The 21600-nt window shown below is 42.1% G+C and overlaps 1 protein-coding gene across 1 annotated transcript in view; it reads right to left on the reverse strand.

Annotated features, from left to right (window-relative positions):
- GALNT10 (polypeptide N-acetylgalactosaminyltransferase 10) overlaps positions 1-21600 on the reverse strand; it is a 75334-nt gene that overhangs the window by 31015 nt on the left and 22719 nt on the right. The window contains exons 2-4 of the mRNA XM_021552285.3: positions 6832-6934; positions 5810-5948; positions 2559-2725 (exon numbers count right to left, since the gene is read on the reverse strand). Of these exons, the coding sequence (XP_021407960.1) occupies positions 2559-2725; positions 5810-5948; positions 6832-6934 (409 nt within the window). The remainder of the gene's footprint in view (positions 1-2558; positions 2726-5809; positions 5949-6831; positions 6935-21600) is intronic.

Consider the following 21600-nt stretch of genomic DNA (forward strand, 5'->3'; position numbering starts at 1 on the left):
GAGTTTATGGTGACTATTTACTGATCTCTTCAGGGAAAGGAGATGACATTTGCTGTTCCTACTATGCCCCTGTGACCTCAGCCCTGGCCTCTACTGTCACTACATCCAACAGTGATTCTGTAACTTTAAAAGATGCTGCTACAAATTTAGGGGACTATTATTTTAAACAGAAGCACAGAATTCTTGAGGACAATACAGAATACTTTTCAGACAATGCAGAGGACCAATCATTTATGATTTGCAAAGAAAAATCAAGAAATTTCTCATTCTTTCTGTTGCTCTCCAGTTCTGTGGCACAGCTGTGATGATCAGCTTGGATGTGGAGTTCTTATTATCTGCCCAATTTAATAATAAGAAACAGATAACCAGAGCAGATGCCTAACAGTCCAAATCCAAGAATATGCTCTTTTCAAACATATAACATACAAGTAAAAGTTTTCCTGGAACTTCTGCTCCTTCATACATTTCAGTTTGATGCATTAAACTATCAGTTCTGTTACTAGGTTGAATTGTTTGCCATTTAGGTTTTTGGTGGCTTTTTTTCATTTGTTTGTTTGTTTTAAACAATGGATAAATTACTACCAGAAATTTGTAACCATCAGCCTTTCAAGTCAAGATCATGTGATTAGGATTTAAGAGCCCCCTAAGACTAAGGATCTATTTAAACCCATTGAGGGATGTGCAAGCCAACCACAGTGTGGTTAAGGAAGAAAAGTGTGGATACAGAACTGACAGCACTGAAGGAAAGATGTTTCATCCTAACCAGTAATTGTCCCAGTGTGCAGAAATCAACTGTGCTAGCAGGAAAATACTGGCTTTTAAAAAAATCCAAACAAGAAAAGTCCCCCCCAAAGAGAACCCCCACACCAGTTTTTATTAACACACTCTTTACTGAGTGTTATTCTCTTCCCTCGACAATTTAGCCTACTGTCCAGCACCTGGAATCTTTTATATCCATTTATAAATAGATGCTGCACACAAATGAATCCCAGCTACTTCTTGCAACCTTTGTATGAAAGATGGATGACCAAGGGAGAAAAGAGTTTGTCTTTTGTTTTTGGCAGGTGGAACAAAGAGCAAGCTGGACAAACAGCACAGGTGCAGACTGAGGAGCAGGGGTGGAGCCAGGAGGGTTCTCTTTCACCTGGTCGAAGCACATCTAAAGAACAAGGAAAACAGATACACAGGAAACTAGATTTCATTTCTTTCACTTCTCTGAAAACAAACCCATTTGTACAATTCACTTGTGGTTACAGCATGAGCTTGTCTAATTTGCTTCTAGACTGAGTAGCAATAAAAAGACCTTGTCAGGAAGGTGGGTTTTCCTTCTCCTCACCTTAGCCTGAAAATTCTCTAAAGAAATGCTTATTTCATGTAACATTGATTTGTTCAATGCAGCATGCCTTGCTTGCAAACTAATGAGAGACGAACTTCAGACCAAGTACTACAGCTGCTGGGCAGTGCCTATATGGAAGCCAGTATAGGTCAGAACACTAAATATTCACAAGCTTGTTTCCAAGATCATTTAGGAGCTTCATAGATGCCAGGTTTCTGGAGATATATCCTTCAGGAGCTGTAGAGAAAGCTCTTTTGCCTCACTTGAGTAATACCAGTGTCTTGAAATCTGCAGCTCATAAACCTAAACACTCTTAGTAATTTTAAATGAGAAAACAGAGTTTCTAGATCTGATCATAACCCCCAAAGTCACTGTGCCCTCTTCAAAATGAGTCAGAAGACTTCCCAGGGGATTTCTCCATCTATGCAGTGTCTACATCACAGGGGCATTGATTCCTCCTTCACTTGACTTTTCCACCACAGCAAGGGTGCAAAGCACAAGGCAAAGGGCAGCTTAATTTGCATCAGGTACCATTTAAGTGGCTCAGAGGAAAATATCTCAGCAGCTACATGCACACATTGCTGCTGCAATGAGAAGTGGTTCTTCCATTCGCGGTGCCAGTGACTCCACACCTCTGCAGACAGCTCTTCAACCCAATCCAAAGTGACTACTCTGGGTAGTGCAGTGCAGAATATTGAGGGAAGTTCCCAGCAAGGGAGAGAAAAGGTTTGGATGCTACACATTTACTTTTCAGGAGCACAAAATTCATGAGCAAGGCAAGTCAAATCATGGACAGTCCCATCTGGGACAGAAGCCCCATCTGAGGGATGGAAATCTTTTGTCAAGGATTTTTTTACATGTTCTGCAGCAAGAAAGAAAAAAAGTAAAAAGTAGAATGCAAGGAGTGATCTATTCCCAGCTCTTGGCTTTTTTTTTTTGTTATTTCAACAGTCAACATTTAGCATTTTACATTAAGGGCTACACTGGTCCTTAGCTGAATATTAAAACCAGCTATTGCCCAGAACACAGGACAGTCCATGTCAGCAGCAGCTAAACCATCACACCCTGAACATGAAACATGAATTTTCTGCTTTCAAATGTACCGGAGCAAGATTGCTCTGAGCTCTGCTGCTGGCGAGTAAAAAACCTCAGGTGATCATACACATATTTGCAAGTGCAGTGATCCCTTAGGCAGGGAAGGCTGGTGGGGAAAGCCCCCTACCTCTGTCACTGAAGTCATCCACCAGCACAATCTCTGCCACCAGCTCGGGCGGAGAGCGGTTCAGGACGCTGTGCACCGTCCGCAGCAGGGAGGACCAGCCTTCGTTGTGGAACGGGATGATCACGCTGGTGTTTGGGAGCTTCTCCAGGTACAGCTTGTTCTTGCAGCTGGCACAGACAGAGCAAGTCAGAAGGTGCTGCCAGAACACACCAGTCACACCAAAAAACACACCAGCACTTCTGTATTAATTACAAGCAAGCAACTTAGTTCGTTCTTTACTCCTCAAAATGATGCAGAGTGCATTGATTTTCTTACTTTTGAAATAGGGGTAATGAACTCTTGCCTTGTAGGGCAGTTTCATTAATAAAATTCTGCAGTATGAAGTGCAGTGTTTACTTTCCTGCAGGTGTGGCCATAAGTGGACTTTACACCTGGTTAAACAGGTAACCTCTGAGGCCACACAGCGACCCAATGTAGTTAAAAAACACCCAGCAGCTCTTCAGTAGGGGTCAAAAATCTATTCCATCTCTGGAGTCCCCTGTGTCCAGAACAAACCTGTGTGAATGGAGGTGTGTGGAGAGTACAATGACAATGCCAGCAGGACAAGCTGCCCTGTGCCCTGGAGCAGGGCAGGGAGGTCCCACGCTGCTCCCTGTCCCTTGCACAGCCCCCATGCTGCTGTGCCCTGCCAGGACCTGGGAGGCTGTCACTCTGTGCACAATTCCATGCACACAGGCACTCATTCCATGCCCTGGCCCCCGGAAGGGCAGACAGGAATGAAAGCAGCTCTGGCAGTGGCAGCTTTTTCCTGGTACCTTTCCCAGGGCATGGAGAAGGATGTACCTATGTTATACAAGCTCAATACATCTGTGCCTACAGGAAGTTACTCTGGTGCCTGTGTGAGAGGACAGTAACTTATTCTGGGTGTAATGAATTGTCCTGGGGTGCTGCCAAGAGCCTGCAGGCTGTGGCTGCAATGCACAGATGCAAGATGCAAACTGAAGCTGCAGGGACTGCTTTCATCCAGCCCTTGGCATTGCCACCCTTTCCAACAGCTACTAGCTACAGCTCTGTTCCAGTATGAACTAAGAGCCCTTGAATTGTTTCTAACTCTTCTTAAACTGGAATCGTCTAATTTTCTGACTAATTTTAACAAGTGGAAAACTTTAGCTATTAAGTTTAACCATTAAGCGTGGAGAGAAATTGCTTCCCTCCAGCTACTGTATCTACAATTGCTTTACAAGTCCTGCAAAATTAGTATTTAATATTAAAAACCCTAGAGGCGCTTAAAGGAAATGTTATCAGGGGAAGACATGACTGTTGAAACAAACAATTGTATGTGTGCACCAGGCAGAGCCAGTACATGCTGTGCCCCAGCTCCCCGAGTCCCACAATTAACAGAAAGGAGAGGTGACACATGGTTTGGTACATTAAAGTCCACACAAACCATCTCACACATCAGCTGCCTCATTGCCCTTCCCCAGCTGCTGGGGAGAAGCCCAGCTGTGGCCTCACAGCTTAGGGCAAGGCAGACAATGCATTTTTCCCCAGGACACCTTCTCCTCACACTCCCTGCTGTCTGTGGGCATGATTCCAAACTCTCTATTGCCTCACTGCATCTAAGGGGCTCTAAAACACAGCTCCCTTCTTTCTGGAATACTCTTTATGGACTTGTAACTTTATGACTAGGTCTCAGCCTACCTTTGTTATAAACTGCCCTCATCAACCTCTCCAGTTAGACAAACCATACCATTTCATGGATATCTTTTGTAATGGGCACAGAGAATGCAAGCAGATCTTTCCAGTTGTGAATTCCTTCTCTGCACATCCCCACTATGGGCAACCCTGCTCCCTGTCCTGCTAATCCCAGCACCCACTAGGCACATGCTCTGTATCCACTGCTCGAGGCCCCCACAATTACAGTTTGCTGTGCTGGGGGAAAGGATTTGTCAAGCAACAAGAAAACCACTGCAGCAGCACCATTAATCACAGATTAAGTCGTTGGTGTCTCAGACACTTCACTTATTAACTTTATCTGGGGCTGGAGTTAAAAGTTTCACATTTTACAGAAGTTAAAATAGCAGAATTAGGAACACCGAGTCGCAATTTCGGGAAACACTGGAGCATGTGAGGCAACACATTAAACCCTCAGATAACAAAATACTGGTGTTTTGTTATCTGATTATCTGATGTTTAAGTTCCCAGAACCCAAGGCAGACTCTGTAAATGGAGGTCAGGTAGAATTTAGATTAGTAAACTCAAACTGTAATTTCCTAGAATTTGAGGATGGGCTGATGCACAGACATCTTCAGTTACCGGATTTATCTCTATGTTTAAACATTTCAGCTGCATGCCTAAAATATTTCTGGTGTTACACTCACTACTATTTTTTTATGTGTTTATACTGAGAAAGGGTGTCAAGCCAGTGTGTTTGATTAGTTTGCTGTGACAGCTGAAGAGGTAATATCTTTTGTGCAGTTAGCAAATTATAAAACCTGACTTCTGGAACTTGTAACTTGTGAATAAAGTAGATGTTGAATTCAAATTTACTAAATTGTGATAAATACAGCTTTACACAAAAGAATCTCAGATTTAAATGTCTAACAATGCTTTCAGATTAAGAACCTCACAAATAGTATTTAAAAACCTCTCAGCTTTCTATAAACAAGGGCTAAGTCCTAAGTGATGCACCTTTGCATGAGAAAAACTTCTGGCTTGATCAAAATCCAGTTCAACAGCATCTTACAGCATAATGTCCAAAACCAGATGAACCCTAAAATCAGCATTCCACTGGAACTCATTTCCACCTGTAAACTCTGATGAGGCTGCTTTTATGAGGAAGATGTCCACAAAAATAATCCATAAACCTGGTAAAACTCTTCACACATAGCTGAGTGAAGCTACTCACATCTTTTTCTGCTCCTGAGCATACCACAGTCATTTCAGCTAGTGACCAATATAAGAAGTGGAACCTCTGGGTTACATTAAAGATTTCTTCTGAGCAGGGTTGCAAGTTTAAGTCTTTTGAAATCAAAAAATGATTTTTTCCCCCAGATTTTACCTCTTCTATTTCCCACTGAAATTACTGTACACCATCCTTTATTAAGGAAATACCAGGACCCAGCTGTGCAAGGATTGTATTTTATAAACAAAGGTACAGGAGTCCATAATAAAAAAGAACATATTTCTGTAGAGGTGGTAATTTAGGGCTTGCAAACCTTCACTCCTAGAAATGCAAACTGTATACTCACTTTGGATGCCTGATGTCTGGAAGGGAACGATTCAGAGAAATTTTATCACTCACAAAGATATTAAAGCCATTTTCCCTGTATGCCTGGTCCACTCGTTCTGCATCAGTCATTGGGTAAGGTTTTCCCTGTTCTCCATTTCCTGTGGATAGACAGAAAGTAAATACAGATCATTGCTGCTAATTACTGCTTAACGGGCCAGAAACGAATCCATATAGCAGAGAAAAGAGCACCTTATAGTCCTTTGAACATTCCTTTATGAGTTTTGTGCTCTGTGTCATTTAGCACCAGGTCAACCACGTCAATTTAACAATTTTATCTGATAAGCAGTTTTGCTACAAACCACTCAGCTGTGCAAATCAAAGGTAAAAATCTTCCTCTTAACACCAGAAACAGATGAAAGGGTTTTGGCAATGCTGTGGAAGATCTACAGAATGCCTTTTGTTTCACAGTGGGAAGAATCAATGTGGTTTGAGTATCTCAGCACTGTTGGAATTCTCAGCACAGATGGATTTGTGCTCTCGCACTGAGGGGCAGAGCCCTTGCAAACACATCAGTGTAAAGCTGTGACATTCAAAATAGGCCTTATTTGCAATGCAAGAGAAACCCCAGAATTATGGAATGGACTTGCATGAATGTTATAGTCCGTCCAGAACATTTTTCTTATTCTTCTTTTCTGGATTTTCCATTTTTGGGAGAGGTACATGCACACTTTTTTGAGGGAGGGGGTAAGTTTTTTAAAAATCAATCTTACACCTGTCATAAAACCACCAAGATCTAAGTGATACATTTGCACCTCAAAATAGTTATTGTGGAGTTGACGAAAAAGGAATTTGACTTTGTGGGATTTATTTGTGTGGGATTAACACAGTTGAAAGATTAAGAGATGAACTGGCTTTAATGCTGCATCATGTCAAGAACATCACCTTGACCCTAATGTTGAACATGTTGTTCTACATTCAGCCTACCAAATAAAATCAAAGTTACAATCTGTATTAAACCATTTTTATAGCAATCTTACATACCTACACGTTCAGAGTCCCTCCTTATGGCTTCTTTGTTATGCCAGTCCTTTTTCCTTTGTCCATCAGCAAAGTAAGGGTCTTTCTTTTGCCTCACATATGGTGCCTTTTAAACAAAAAATTGGATATATAATAAATACACAACAAATGAAACCCTTCCTCAGCAGCCTCCCCTTCCTGTAAGAGGAAATTAAACATCTCCCTTAAGGTAAGACATCACAAGTAAATGGCTTTTAGCCCGAAAGGGCTGAGGGAGGAAGTGAGTTCTGCTTGTTTCAGAACTTTATCTGAGTCTGTTAAGTGATATTTTTCCAGGGCACCATCACGTATGCAGAACATTATTTCTTAATCAGAGAATCTATTAAAAACTCCCATTTTCATTTTGAAAACATCCAATACATCTTACAGCCTTTTTGTTAATTAAATAGGATGTACTGGAAGACCTACTGCAGGATCATTATTAATGAGACACTACCACACCTGAATAAAATCAAAATAAGATTTAAAAGGTCATTTATTAAGACTCTTGCTGCTGAACCCAATTAGAGATTCTATTTCATTATGTTGTTCCTGAAATTCAAGCCACGGGTGCTTTGAAAACAAGTCAGCAAATGAAAATCCCCAGTAATCCAATGTCTCCTGCTCACCCCTGACTCCACTGGATGGAGACTCACATTTCTGAAGGAAAGAGGAGTCATGAGAGGCTGCAAAAGCCTGATTGATTCACGTCATGCAGGAGAAGGCAAGTGCAGCCCCAGAGGAGCTGAGCTGGTGAAAAACCACACACTCCTGTCATGAAAAGGCTCACCTGAACTCACCAAACATAAATATCAAACTAATTTGTTTAACCTGCCTCGTGGTTTTCCAGCTGTCCTTAAACAGCACCTGCAAATTCCTACCTGGTGATAATGCCACCCCTTCTAATCATTCCCACTAAATAAACCACATTAGAGCACACTACCATCCTGTGAAACTTTTTCTTCCGTTTTACAAGAACAATTCTTTGCCAGGCCAGCTCACTGACCAGTCTCCTCCTCTGCCAGGAAAAGTCCTGGAAAGCTCTCACAGAGCAGAGCACCTCCTTGCCAGGAGAATTTTGCCAACTTTCTGAGCACTAGCCTTCTGCATAAGTATCATAATGGGCACAGGAACTACTGGCAGGTCTGAAATATCTGTATTTCAGATCTCTTTTGTCTCTTGTTTATAGTGTTCAGGACTGAATGCACACACCAGGAGAATCTGACAATGCCACTGTTCCTCCTGCCATTTGCTGGGATTAAACCTAAGAAAATCCCTTAAAAGAAGTTGCTCTGGAAACCCCACCCACCACTGCAGAGGAAAGCATGGCCAGAATGTCCAGGGACTTGATCCAGAAAGAAGAATACACAGTGCAGCCCTGAACCCCACATCACCCCCTGGGCTTGTGGGAGCCCAGCACCCCAAGCCAAACCCATACACAGTGAGCAGGGAATTCAGGCAACATGGAGAAAACCAGGAAAACTCAGACCAACCAGCAAACAGACATCCAATCTGTCTAACACAGCATTACTAAGGGGGCTTAAATCTCCTCTCTTTCTGGGACTTGGGCAACTTAAAACTAGAACTGCAAAAGCACCTCCCTTCCCTCTGAAAACAACCCTTGGCAAACAGTGGTCCATTGCTGCAGGTACCCATGGGGACTGCTCCCTGTGCTGGTTTTGGCTGGGGTAGAGTTAATTTTCTTCACAGGAGCTGGTATGGGGCTGTGACTTGGCTTTGAGCTGGAAAGTGTTGATAAAACAGGGATGTTTTTGTTGCTGCTGGGCAGTCAATGCTTTTTGGCTTTGCCCGCAGAGAGGAAGGTGCATGGGAAGCTGGGAGGGGACACAGCCAGGACAGCTGAGCCCAGGGACATCCCAGACCATGTGGTGTCATGCTCAGTACATAGAGCTGGGGAAGGAGAAGGAAGCAGGATTTTGAGTGATGACATTTCTCTTCCCTGCTTTCCTGGAGAAGGCTGAACACCTGCCTGCCCTTGGTAAGCAGGGAATGGATTCCCTGGCTTGTTTTGCTTTGTGGGGTTTTTGCTTTACTTTTTAAACTCTTTCTCTCAACCCATGAGTTTTCTCACTTCTAACTCTGCCAATTCTCACCCCCACCCCACGGCAGGGGTGAGCTGCCAGCTGGGACACAACCAGGACAAATTCCTCCTCAAACACACTGAAATGCACAAACGGGATGGATCTGGAGCTGTCCTCCATCCACAACAGGGAGACGGGAGAGAAATTTGAACTACACCCCAAAAGATTCACACCAACATCTCCAGACCCCTCTGAGGGAAGCCACAGCTCTGGGCTGGTTCAGGAGGGGCATCTCTCACCATTACACAGCTGTCCCACCACACAGCAGCCTAAAAGCCATTAAAAAGCACTTGTGCCATCCCTGCTCAGCGTGTGCAGCCCCAGGCTCTGGGCTGGGCTGATCCTTGTCTTTGTGAACTCAGTGTAGGATAATGTGTACAGGGAAGTAAATTTTCTGCACAGCTTCAAGCCATTCTTCAGAGGGGTCAGCAATGTGCATGTAAACATCCTCAGAGCAAGCAACAACCTAATGCAAGCAATTTAAACCCTGAGATAGAGGGAAAGCAGGCAGCAGCACACCATCCTCCAATGCTGTTAAAATAAAGGAAAACAAAAACAGAAAAAACAAGTCAGAGAATGCCACTGCATTACCCACTGCACCAACCAGACACATGGACAGTAGAAAGTCAAGCACACTGATTTATTTCTCTCAGTCGCAGATAAATTTACACATAAAAGCATCTGTAGCTGGTTAAGCTAACCCTGTCAGGGCCACACATGTCAGTAATTTGTAAACTTTAAATTAAACAAGAGGGAAAACTATAAAGCAAACGCATCAGTTATTCAGACCTCTCTGCAGTGTGGGACTTGAGAGGTGCACAGAGTGAGAGTTATTGATCCTGAAGTCCTGGGAACAGGCTCTGCACAGCTCTCAGTCTGGAGACTTACAAGAATCAACACTTCTTCATGTTGGCACTGACAAAATGAAACGAGGACTGGGCAGGGTGAGTCATTAGCAGCTCCTCTGCACTGCTTATGGTGTTTCTGCCCTGTACAGCTAACACCAAACTGTTCTATTCACACAGGACAAGCACAACATGAACCTCTGTTGGATCAACATAAGCCACCAAGTGGCTTTTAGAATCCTGAAGGATTCACACAGTTCCAGGTCATGGCAGACATGCTGCATTCTGGAGCTTTTTTTGGTCTTTGGCAGAGTTCATCCAACACTGGAGTCCTCCATTACATTTAATTCAACTTGGGTAAATGTTAAGAGGTTAGAATATTTCTTACTGTATCCCTTGCAAGCAAACATACAATGCTTACACTGGTTTTGCAGGTCGCTGTTAAAACACCATAACTGAAAAGTCTGCTGTGAGTCACTGACAAGTTCTGTCAACAGTGTCTAAACATTAATTTTGAAGTGACTTTCAGTGCTAGAAAAGGAATATCAGTGTCTTTGCCTCGGTGACCTTGCCAGCCCTCACCATCCACACAGCCCTGGAGGGAAGGTGCAGCTGCAGCAGCCTGATCAGTGTCATATTTTGGGTTAAAAACCACACTTTCAACACCAAGCTAATTTCAGCAGACCACCAAAAAACATCAGTGTGAACCATAAAACATTTGCCTTCCCCCTCCTCGACTGCAGTTCTTATCTCATGCCATCACTACCAGAAGAGCTGTGTGTAAGGTTACGGGCACGATGCCACCAGGGGCAGAGGAAGGATGTGCACATATGTCCCCATAGTCCCTTGCACTGGGAAAATGGGCAGGTTGCTGACATTGATGTAATTTTGGAAGCTCTTTTCCTTCTTTCTTGCTTTCCCCTCCTTCTTTGTAAAAGATGTCTGAGGCTCTAGAAATCCAGACACAGCATACAAGGACCAGAATGTTGCTTTTTTTAGTGGTTTACTTCAGGGATGCTGCATGGGATTTGACTCAATTATGCAAATTATGTAAGTTGATGCTACTCCTTCAACAAATGCTCTAGACTGTGGTATCAGAGCAATCTGCAAAACAGCAAGTTTCCTAGGACTGACTTTTTCTTTAACTCTTAAACAAGCATCTCATTTATGGAGAGTTATGTCATACATGTAATGCTGTATTTCATCTCAATTTCCACTCTCATCCTAATTTCTCATTAACTCTAACTGCAGAGCAGGAGGTAGAACCATTATTCCCCCCTTATGTGCATTTTAACTGTGGAATGCAGTGACCATTGTTTGAACACTGGAGCTGTCAATTCTGCATGGTTAGGGTAAATTCACATTATGGATGTGGATTTCTATCCCTACAAAAGAGGGATAGAAATCACACTTTTGCTCTGTGTTAGCTTCCCATTTTGCAAAAATACAGCTGCTTTTTTAAATGGTCACTTGTAAATAACACGTAAAAAGCAGATTTCAAAGCGTGAAGGTTTCATTATGATTATCTAGTCAGGCTATGTAAGTGCACCAGCCATTGAATTCCATCCAGTATCTCCTCCAACAAGCCCATAAGTCCTATTTCAGCTCAAGCACATTTTCTTTCCCTTAAGAACTGAAAGTTGTTTACCACTAAGGAGTGATTACTTCTCCAGCAATATCTTAAACTGTTCTCCTGCCTGTTTCCAGCCTTCATTTTTAAAAAACTGAAAATGAACTAAAGTAGAAAGGCATATTAAGCAATACATTGAAAATGGATTTAGACAGATTGCTGTAAATAAGCCCCTTCTGTTGTCTACCACACTGTTACTTAACACGCCGCCAAAGCAATTGATCAGCGTTCAAACGCCAAATGCACAAAAACAGAATTTTAATTTTTTGTTTAATCACTATTTAGTGTGCCTGGCTGCAGCCAAAATAAAAAAAAAAGTGCAGATGGAGACATAAGCCAAGAGTTTTCTACACATGGGGATTTGCTGAAGCATATATGTTAACCATAATGCTGTACAGATCTCAAACCCTCTTCAAACATTTGTTTTGCTGATTTAGTATTTTCTTTCAAATCAAGGAGCCATAATCAGACACATGATTTTTGAAGATAGTGTCAAACAGGGCATCTGCTTCACTCCAGACCTCTTCATTTATCCCAGCACCTCAGCAAGTCTGTCTTGCACTTATATCCTACAACAAGATGTTGAAGATGCCAAAATAATTCAAGAAAAACAACAGGGAAAAGGAAAGCAGCAAATTAGAACGTTTCCTCTATTTATTAAAGGAATTTTCAACCTGAGGTGAACTTGGTGGAATACTCAAGAGCACACACTTGGGAACAACCCAGTTGTCACATTGTGTGACATGGCAAAGCAGAAAGAGAAAACATTTACAGGCAGATTCTTTCCAGTCTTCCAAAACCTGCAGTACCTGAGGTGTTTCAGGAAGCAAAATGTGAGGGAAGCCAGGTCTAGCAGAAAACAGGAGGAAGAATCCCTCTCACTGCAGCAAACTCAGGTTTTAATGATTGTGGCAGCATCCATGCCAAATGTAAGTAACCCTTTCATTAATAAACAGATAGCAAGTGTTATTGCACCATGAAGAAATGCAATTCCTTATTTGGTTTGTCAGAGCTCTATTAGCAAGTGTGGAACAACAAACTGGTGCAGCACTCATGCAGCACAAACAGACTCCATCCTTTTTACTGGCAGAAAAACAGCTGAGACTTTCAGATGAGCTAATGAAAAATAAAAATATCACCAACATCAGCTGGAGGCTGCTCCTGGGTCAGGAAGCTGAGCACAACCTCAGTCAATCAAAGCTCCTCGATTACTGGAACAGGAGGCAGCACACTACTGGAAAAAAAGGCTGCTAAAAGCCTGTTGTGTGATCTACCCAAGTGTTTTCAAAAGGTTAATTTTTGAAGCTATTTCAGTCCATAAAAAATTTAAAAGGTACATTAACATAATTCATACCTTCAACATTTCAGGAACTATTATAAGCAATGCAGGACTAAATGGTACCCCATCATGCAGAATTTTTAAGTGCTCTCAAAGACAAAAAAGCCAAGTTCATCTTTACAGCTTGCTGGGACTCACATCCAAGCAACAGGTTTGAACCAGACTTTAATTTTTCCTGCAGAATGCTATACCTTGGCCATAATTTTCTTTCCCACCTGCAACACCAGTAATACTGAAATTCAGATTTCTCCTTTGTTTTTGAGGAGGCCAGGCTTTGAAGCATGGAAATATCCTATCTGATTCCTTCAGCAGTAGAGCCCCAGATAACTGTGGGCACTCCTGGATCAGTCCTTACCCTGTGTCAGAGAATAAAACCACAGCTGGACCAGAACCAGCTGAAGGGATCAGTGCAGAAAGGCAAAAAGCAGAGCCTTTTGTGCAGAACATTTGGGAGCTGTAGAATTATTAAAGAATATGTTCCTTGCAGAACACCAACTCCTCGGTGGATGGGACAGCCTGCTGCTTTCAGCTGACTCTGCTTTTTAATGCAGTAAGTTTTTTGGATCAAGTGCTAGAACAGTACTTGTTTGAAATGAAACTTCCACCCCCACCCCTTAAATTCCTTCAGTTAACAAGTTTTATTCAACATCAATTGCTGAAAACCCCTTAGCACAAAAAAATATTCATTTAGCAAAAAGTCCTGGATCACCAGTGGATTAAAGTCTGCAGACATCAGCTGAGGACAGTGACAAGACATCCAGCTTAGTCATCTATCGCTGCCAAACACCTCACAATTTGTTCTTTGCTTACCTGTAGATATAATATTATGGTTTTGTGATGTTCTGAACTTACTGTTTGACTAATTCAGCCCAGGCCTGCAGAAACACAGCACCTTCCAAGGTCAGCACAGAGCACCCAGCAGCATTTTCCTCCCTGAATTTAAGCACATCTTCTGATAGCACAGCAGTTTCACTCTCAGACTTTCCTTTCAGCTGCTAAAACCCCAGCTGGCCTAGTTTTAGAATTCATTTGCCCACAACAGCTTTCTCATCTTTTCTGTTCACTAAAATGTTTACAGCCCTTTCCATCTACAGAACTGCTCCACCTCCCACACTGAGCCTGTCTCAGGAATCGGCTGAACACCGTGGAATAAGCTCCTGCAGGCATTTAGCTGGGGTAAACCACCTTGTTTTTCCCTCAAGCAATAGGAACATTTCTTTGACCTTGCTCTAAGATACAGCAACACCCTATAAAATTCCCAAAGAACATCTCATGCCCTGGCTAGCCTGTGGTTGAGATGGAGACAACCCCCTCCTCACCCTGCCTGAGCTACAACGGCCACGAGGGGCTCGGACAACAAACAAAATGAAGATGCAGACAAAAGTAATCTCTGAACTGCCATTCCAAATAAGATTAGACTTCCCACCCCTCCCACCTTCCCTTTCTGCTTTACAGCTTGCTAGTAACATAAAACTAGATGAGCTTTCCCAAGGAACCAGGGCACATTTAGTGTTTTATCACACGTCCAAGAGCTGGTTTTGGACTGCAACTCCTGGCAGAAGCTGTAATCCAGAGAGATGCACTTTGTTTTCCACAGAATCTAGTGCTAGCTGAAACTGTCTTAAATACAGCCTTATGTTCACAGAAGGGAGCAAGCTGGTTTGGAGATCAGCTTGAGAAGTGACCATTTAAAGCAGAACCTGGCATGTGTCTGGAGATACCCACACTCCATTTAACTCAACTGAACAGCCCACAAGGTGTAGTGGCTTCCAACAAGGGTAAACTCTGGAACACTGTTTCTGAAATCTGACTTTCCAGTAAAACTTACAGATTATGCTGTATATGCAAAAATAGTTGAATGATCTGTATTATGATTTAATAAAAATGCAGGACACAAAACCTATTAATTCCACCATTTTGGTGAAATCCCTGTATTCGAGCTATAAACTGCAGATCAGATTATAGGAATGTTAAGCCAATCGAGGACTGCTCAGATGAACACAACTTCCAAATATGTTATACACAAGCATAGAAGCAAACATTGTATAAAATTAGCAGAAATCTCATTAAAAATACATCACAATGAGCATCCTGAATACCCTCAACACAGAAATACTACACAAAGGTGAATTTCCCAGCATTCAACCAATACAAGATGACAACTCAGGTGAAGCTGCAGGTAGGTGGACCTGGCAAATGTGTGACTGCAAATTTGACTTGTTCAGTTTACAGGAAAAAATATACAGCATTTATAAATATTTGAATGATAAAACATGGCAATTTGTGCCTTTCATTCAGTGGAATTGAGTCCTTGGGAAACCCTGGTATAAGTCTGGGTATAAACTGGCATAACTGCTACAAAAACAGAAATCAAATGATAAAAAAAGATAAGCTGTTAATGTTCCACTCATGTCTGAAGCAAGGACAAGACAAAATCTAGCTGCTAGACAGACAAAAGAAAAATTCTAAGTACTTTCCACAGAGACAGACATTTCAAGAGAAAAATATTTAAATTTTGGGGATTTACCAATGTGCAAAGTATACTACCAGGACACTCTGCACTTTGTGATAAAGGCACAAGCAAGACTGCACTAGAACATGTTTTCTGAGGTAAGATGAGCGAGGCAGTTTGAAAGCTTGCCAACAGTTATAGTTCATAATAGTAAACAGAAATGTTCAGGATTTTGCCCAAAAAAGCAGGAAGAGCACCATAAGGCATCCATAAGTCTGAAAGAGCTGCTTGCAGACTGCAAGAGCTGACAGTGTAGATCAGATATTTACCTTTCCTCATGGAAATTGGGCTGCTGCCAAACTTACACAAACAAAATTCAAGGGCATGTTATAGAAGGTTTGATGCCTGGTGAGGGGCAGAGATTTGGCAGCAAGCACACAGTGCACTGGCTTCAGAAAGGTTAATACTGCTCTTCTGAAATCTCCAAAAAGGTAAAAAAAAGACCCAACGTTCAGCACTAAGGAAAAATATATTCAATCCATATAAAACCTACGTGACAGATATGACTCAAAAACTGGAATAAGAACTGTAGCTGCCACTTTGCTGTGTGCCAGGTACTGAGAATGTGTTTTATGTCAGCACAGTGCTTCCCACAGCAAGTTGCATACCATGATTAGAAACTGTTTCTTTCCTGAATTTTGAAAGCTACTAGAAAAAAAAAAATATCTGTATTCTAGGTTTTTTTCCTTGAGCCTTTACCCATCATTAGGAGTTACATATAAAATTAATGAAGTGTCTCTAGTCAGATATTTGAGAGGAGACACAATCTGACTGTCATCTGTGGAAAAGTCAGACCCAAAACCAGAGGATGGCAGAACCTCTATGGACAGCATCCACCAACACAGGGAATGACCCCCAGACCTGCTCTGCCAGCTCACCTTGCTCAGCAGACCACAACTGCAGCTCAACCCTAAAGCACCCTGGAAATGCAGACAGGTGGCTCAATAAGTACTTGGCCAAAAGGATTTTAGGGAGAACTTAAGGCATCAAGAGGCCTACAGATATTTTCAGAGTGCACTCTTCCCCCATTTATCTCCTGCTGCCAGGAAGAATTAGCCTGCCTACATAACACACAAATCTTGAACCACATCGTTCCTGCTAATTCCAGGAAAGCAAAAAGAAGCAAAAAGCATTTTTCAGTTTTATTTTCCACACTCTTCTGGCAGTACCTTTAGTGCTGACACTGCTCACTTGCCTTGCAGACATTGGGAAATCAACAACCACTCTGACAGCTTTAGTTTAGGGAAAAAAAAAAATCATTTTTTCCAATAAACTTTTACTATTACTTCAGGTGGTGCTCCAAAACAGCTTTGCTGCCTGATTCTCACCAACAGCATCACTCTCAGCACAGCTTTTTCTTAGCAGCAAAGCAGAAAAACCACAATTTTCTGGCTCTCATCAACAGAATATTCCTATTTCCCTTTTAGCTATTTAAAGATTTTAAAGTGAATTCCATACCACCTTCCTGGCAAACTTGATGCTTCTTGACAGTTTTAAACTGGAAACACCAGCACTGAAAAGAAACATTTAACAGGGCTCTTCTTCCCAAGAACTTAAATAACTGTTGCTCACACAACTAGCATGTTGCACCCAGCAAATGCACAAAAATCCCAAATTCAGTCATCAACCTCTTCTAGGAGACCAGGTCACCACTGATGGGTGGCAAAAGTGACTCAGAGAACACACATTATGGACTAAAAAACCCACCAGGAACCACTCAGTGAAGGTTATCCCATGGATGAGTTCTGTGTACCTTAAAAATAACTTGCATTTCAGTAATGTTTAGAGGCCTCTCAGGAGTTAAAAGCTGAGGTGCCAAGCACAGGGAGAGCGTCTGGCACCCTTTCCCCACTCCTCCCTCCACAGGGAAAGCACTGGCTGAGCTCCCTGCAGCATTCCTGTATGTGCATCATCTCCTCACACTTCCCAAGTTTCATACTCCTCTCACTCCTGAATCTGCTCACGAGGCTTCCCTGCACCCCCTTTCCAACAGCACATGGAATTGTGAATATCACAACATCTTTATGCCACCCCAAGACTTTACTGTCCACGCCTGCACCCTGGGGTGAGGTGAGGCTGACCCAAGGACAGGAAAGGATCAAGTCCCTTCTAGAGATGCCCTCCAGTAGTGACCACTGAGCCTGGTTTGGGTGCACAAGGGGAAAATAGAGGCTGGAACAACAAATTAATTTGGTCTGGGAAGAAGCTGGTTGACAGTGTTAGGCTGCCTGTGGAAGGCAGAGCATTTTCAATAACTGAAAGATGCTGAACACTTCTGGGGAATTGAGGAAGAGCAGGGCTGGGGATGCAGACACCAAAACGTTGTATATGTCTTAAAGGTGACAAATCACTTTTGGATGTCATCTTAAAAGTGACAAACTGCTGCTAACTACAGCAGTGTCAGGATTAAAAAGGAAGAAACAAGCAGCTTCTTTGTGGGACACATAACAACCAGGCAGACAGGAGAGAAAAGAGAGGCATCACTGATGCAAAACTGAGCACACTGAGTCTTGTTATTGTTAATATCCAAATTGGAATTCACTGAAATCTAATCAAAACTTACACATTCTGATGCAAACATTCAGGTCATGTGTCAAAACAATCTTTGCCAGAATCTTTCCAGACCCTGTAAAATTATCTATCGATTTCAATACTGGAATGGAAAACAGGCTTGTTAAATCTGCTGATGTCGCTAACTGGAGAATGGGATTAAAATTCAAAAGCAGTCCTGGCCACAGAAAAAAAGCATCAAAAATTTAGGATACAATTCAAAGGGTAAAAAAGACATTAGCTGCACAAATGTGAGACTTCAATGATTTTTTATGCAGCTGTTCAGCAGCTGTTCTGTCATCATGACTGTATGGAACTCTGTCCTGCTGTTTGAAAAAAGCTAATTTCATCCTGAGATATTTACAAAAACATCACACGCAGAAAAATACAAAATAATGGATGCTGATGAGGGCAGAGATGACTGGGCAGAAAAGGAAAGGCATGCATTACAAACAGCCTTCATACTTTTCCACACTGCTGCAAAAAAGAAAAGGCTAAGACATGAAATTAGAAGTACCACACATGGAATTATGGAAGAGGCTTTTCAACCATGTGAGAAATTAATATATTCCATCCTGGGCCAAGAGGCAATTTGACTTGAGGAGTTTAATTTCACCACAAGGACCTTAAGGGAGGTCTTTCCCTTGAGAATACACTGAATTCCTAAAATTTTATATGCCCACTTCCTGAATAGAGTTATAGCAGCCAAACATCCTCATAAGCATCCTTTAGGCATCACATTAAAACATACCACAATATTTTCTATTTTCCTAGACTATTCTAGCTCCTTTAGCACAGTAGAACTAAATTCCAAAAAAGCTGAATTATTTAGAGCATCTACTGTCCTTCAGGGTCATTACAAGAGCACAGAAGTTAGCCCTATGATAAAATATAAATTTTCTTCTCTACGGCATAGTCTGACCTCGCTATAATGAAGCTCCATGGGACTGAGAAAAATTGCTGTACAGCAGGACATTCTCTGAAATACAGTTTTTGTAGCTTCTCATACCAGAATAAAGAAGCACCCAATTTGACTCAAATGTGTTATAGATGGTATTTTTATGAGTCTTGCTCCATATTGAAAGAATACTGCTTAAGTATCGATAAAAATGGAAAAAAAAAATCAATAAAGAGATAAAACGCATGGTTATACATGAGATGCAGCAGAGAATGACAGCAACAAACCCCTCAGATTTGCTTAGGTGTTTGTTCTACCAAGTCTCATTAAACAGGAAAAAAGAATTAAGTTCCCCCTGCTGGGACTGTTTCAGAGAGGGCAGGCTATTAGCAGGTCGTGTTAGAGAGCATCTGACTAATTCATTGTGTGTTCATCTCTCTGGAGTCCTCTGAAAATTTATGGTGTAACACCTCATGGCAAAAACAGCACTGGCAAAACAGTGCTGGCTGCTCAGCTCACACAGGGAGCTCCACTTCAGCTCTTTGGAGGAATTCTGAAGGTGAATCTCTGTTCAGCCTTGTACAGAGCAGCATAAACGATTTTAAAGCCTCCTTTTAATGGGAACAGGGTGTGAGACACAACTTGTATCCTAGATTTTGTGTGTTCTCTGGACTCAAGGACAGTTGTTCTGGGAGTATTCAGGCAATGCTCTGATGTTCCTTTTAAGAGCCACATTCATTGGCTTTCAGCACAGACAAGGATAACTCTGCTGGAAGGGGTTATGGTTAATGCTGTTCTGCAATGTGAATGAAGGAAGACGGGCCACTGCCCTCTGGAGAATGATGTCCTACAGAAAAGCAATGGGAAGATCATGGGTGCAGCACACAGCATTTTAAAAAGGTTTTCAGAACAGCCCTTGTGACACTGGCAATTTTTTCCCCCCTGAAGCAGCGCAGATGTTTTGAAAATGGAGCACTCCAAGCCTGTGGTGTGCAGAGAGGAGAGGCTCCCTCTGCTCTGACGTTTGTCTGCACTCACAGTTAACATCAGTCAGACTTCCTCAATCCTCTGATGTGGTGAACTGCAATCAAACAGAACTGCTTTAACAAAAACTTCATCTCCTTCAAGCTCTGTGGCTGTTAAATGCTCTGCCAGACTTGCACATCTGTTGAGTGAGGAAGTGACCTTGGAGGAGAGTAAGGAGGCTGAAGAAACTGCAGGGAACAAAGAGATGCAATTACTGATGATGAACTGGTCTTATTACCATAGAAGACTGAAGTTCAAGACTTGATCTGTGTCATAAGTGAAGAATCAATCTGGTTAATTTTGCCAATAGCCATTCTACGGAAACCATTTTTCATTACTACCCAAGAAAGAGCTCTGACCTGAGGAGTGAGAGCATTAACCAAAGCATTTGGGGGCAGCCAACACTGCCTGAGAGCTGTTGCCCTTCAGCCCATCTCCTGACCACAGAAAGCTTTCACAGAGATCCCTTTTGCTTGCAACAACAGCCTGTTTCACACACACTTCATGCAGAGAATCTTAAAAACCCTGCCAATGCCGGAATACTATTAAATATTAATTCAAGACTAGGATAATGGGCATGGGGGTTCCTTCCTCTCTTCCTGCAAGTCAAAAATTAGTTTTCCATCCAAGAATGATTTTGAAGAAACTATATTACATATACACATGTAGCAACACAGCCTATCACAAGTTTTTATCAAAAGTGACAAGTTCATGGCATGAACATTACAATGTCTTAAAACCTTTCAGCACAAAAGAACAGCTAAAAAGTCCTGAATGACTTTGCTCAGGAGATGGACATCGTATGTGCTCCAGCTGACCTTACTAATGATCATTCAAGCTTCAAATCTGCTACTAAAGTCTCCGTTGTAAGCAATTATTTGCTCCTGTGCAAAAATGTTCATTTCATGCTCTGTAAACACATCTCCTTGTGAAAGACCAGCCTGCCCATAAAGATTGCTTCTGACAGCCTGCTGACCATCTCCTGCAGCAAGTGCCTGGAGCATCTTTTGGAGGCAGAAACATCTGTTCTCCCCTCCCAGAGAAGAGAACATGCTTACAGGTGAGCCATGTACAATGACCTTGACAAAAGCCAGCTGGAAAGGGTTGGCACTTAAGACAGAGTAACTTGACACTGTAAAATTAAAGACAGAAGCAACTGCTTTCAAGTAGCTGTAATAATTTGTCATAGCATTTAATCAACTAACCGCTTGTGGAAAACATCCCCTCTGCAGTGCTGCTCTCAGGGTAAGGATTCATGGATGAGACAGGCTGTGGTAGGAAAGATGGCTTTTTAAGTAAAGGTGGAACTGCAACTGGATGGGTGGTTGTCAAGTTTCAGGGGAAAAATGCACCACACTGGTTACCAAAACTAGCAGTAATAAGCAGGCAGATTATTTAGCCCAAACCACAAACAGCCACACCTAATCCTGTGAGCAGTCTCTACCCATGAGATCATGAAAAATGATGCTACATTGCAAGTGTGTTTTGCCCAAGAACATTAGTTTGAATCCCAAATCCATCATACAGTGCCAGTTTTGGGTGTCAGCACATGCAAGACCATTGGGAGAAAAGCCGCATATTCTAAGGTAATATAAAAAAGAAAGAAAGAAAGAAAGAAAGAAAAGCAACTGTCTTCCCAAAACATAAGATAAATGTTCAACGTGGAAGTTGCTACCTTTTCTAGAAAGGCAAGAGAATCATAAATATGCCAGACATTTAATGCATGGAAACAAGTCAACTTTGAATAATTTTATGCTATTAAGAGATGCACACTGAATATGCACACTGAATATGGACCCAGATTACTTCATAATTCATATCTAACACATACTAAAAGTCAGCCTTGGCATTT

The sequence above is a fragment of the Lonchura striata genome, chromosome 15 (genome assembly GCF_046129695.1).
Source record: "Lonchura striata isolate bLonStr1 chromosome 15, bLonStr1.mat, whole genome shotgun sequence".
Taxonomy (NCBI): domain Eukaryota; kingdom Metazoa; phylum Chordata; class Aves; order Passeriformes; family Estrildidae; genus Lonchura; species Lonchura striata.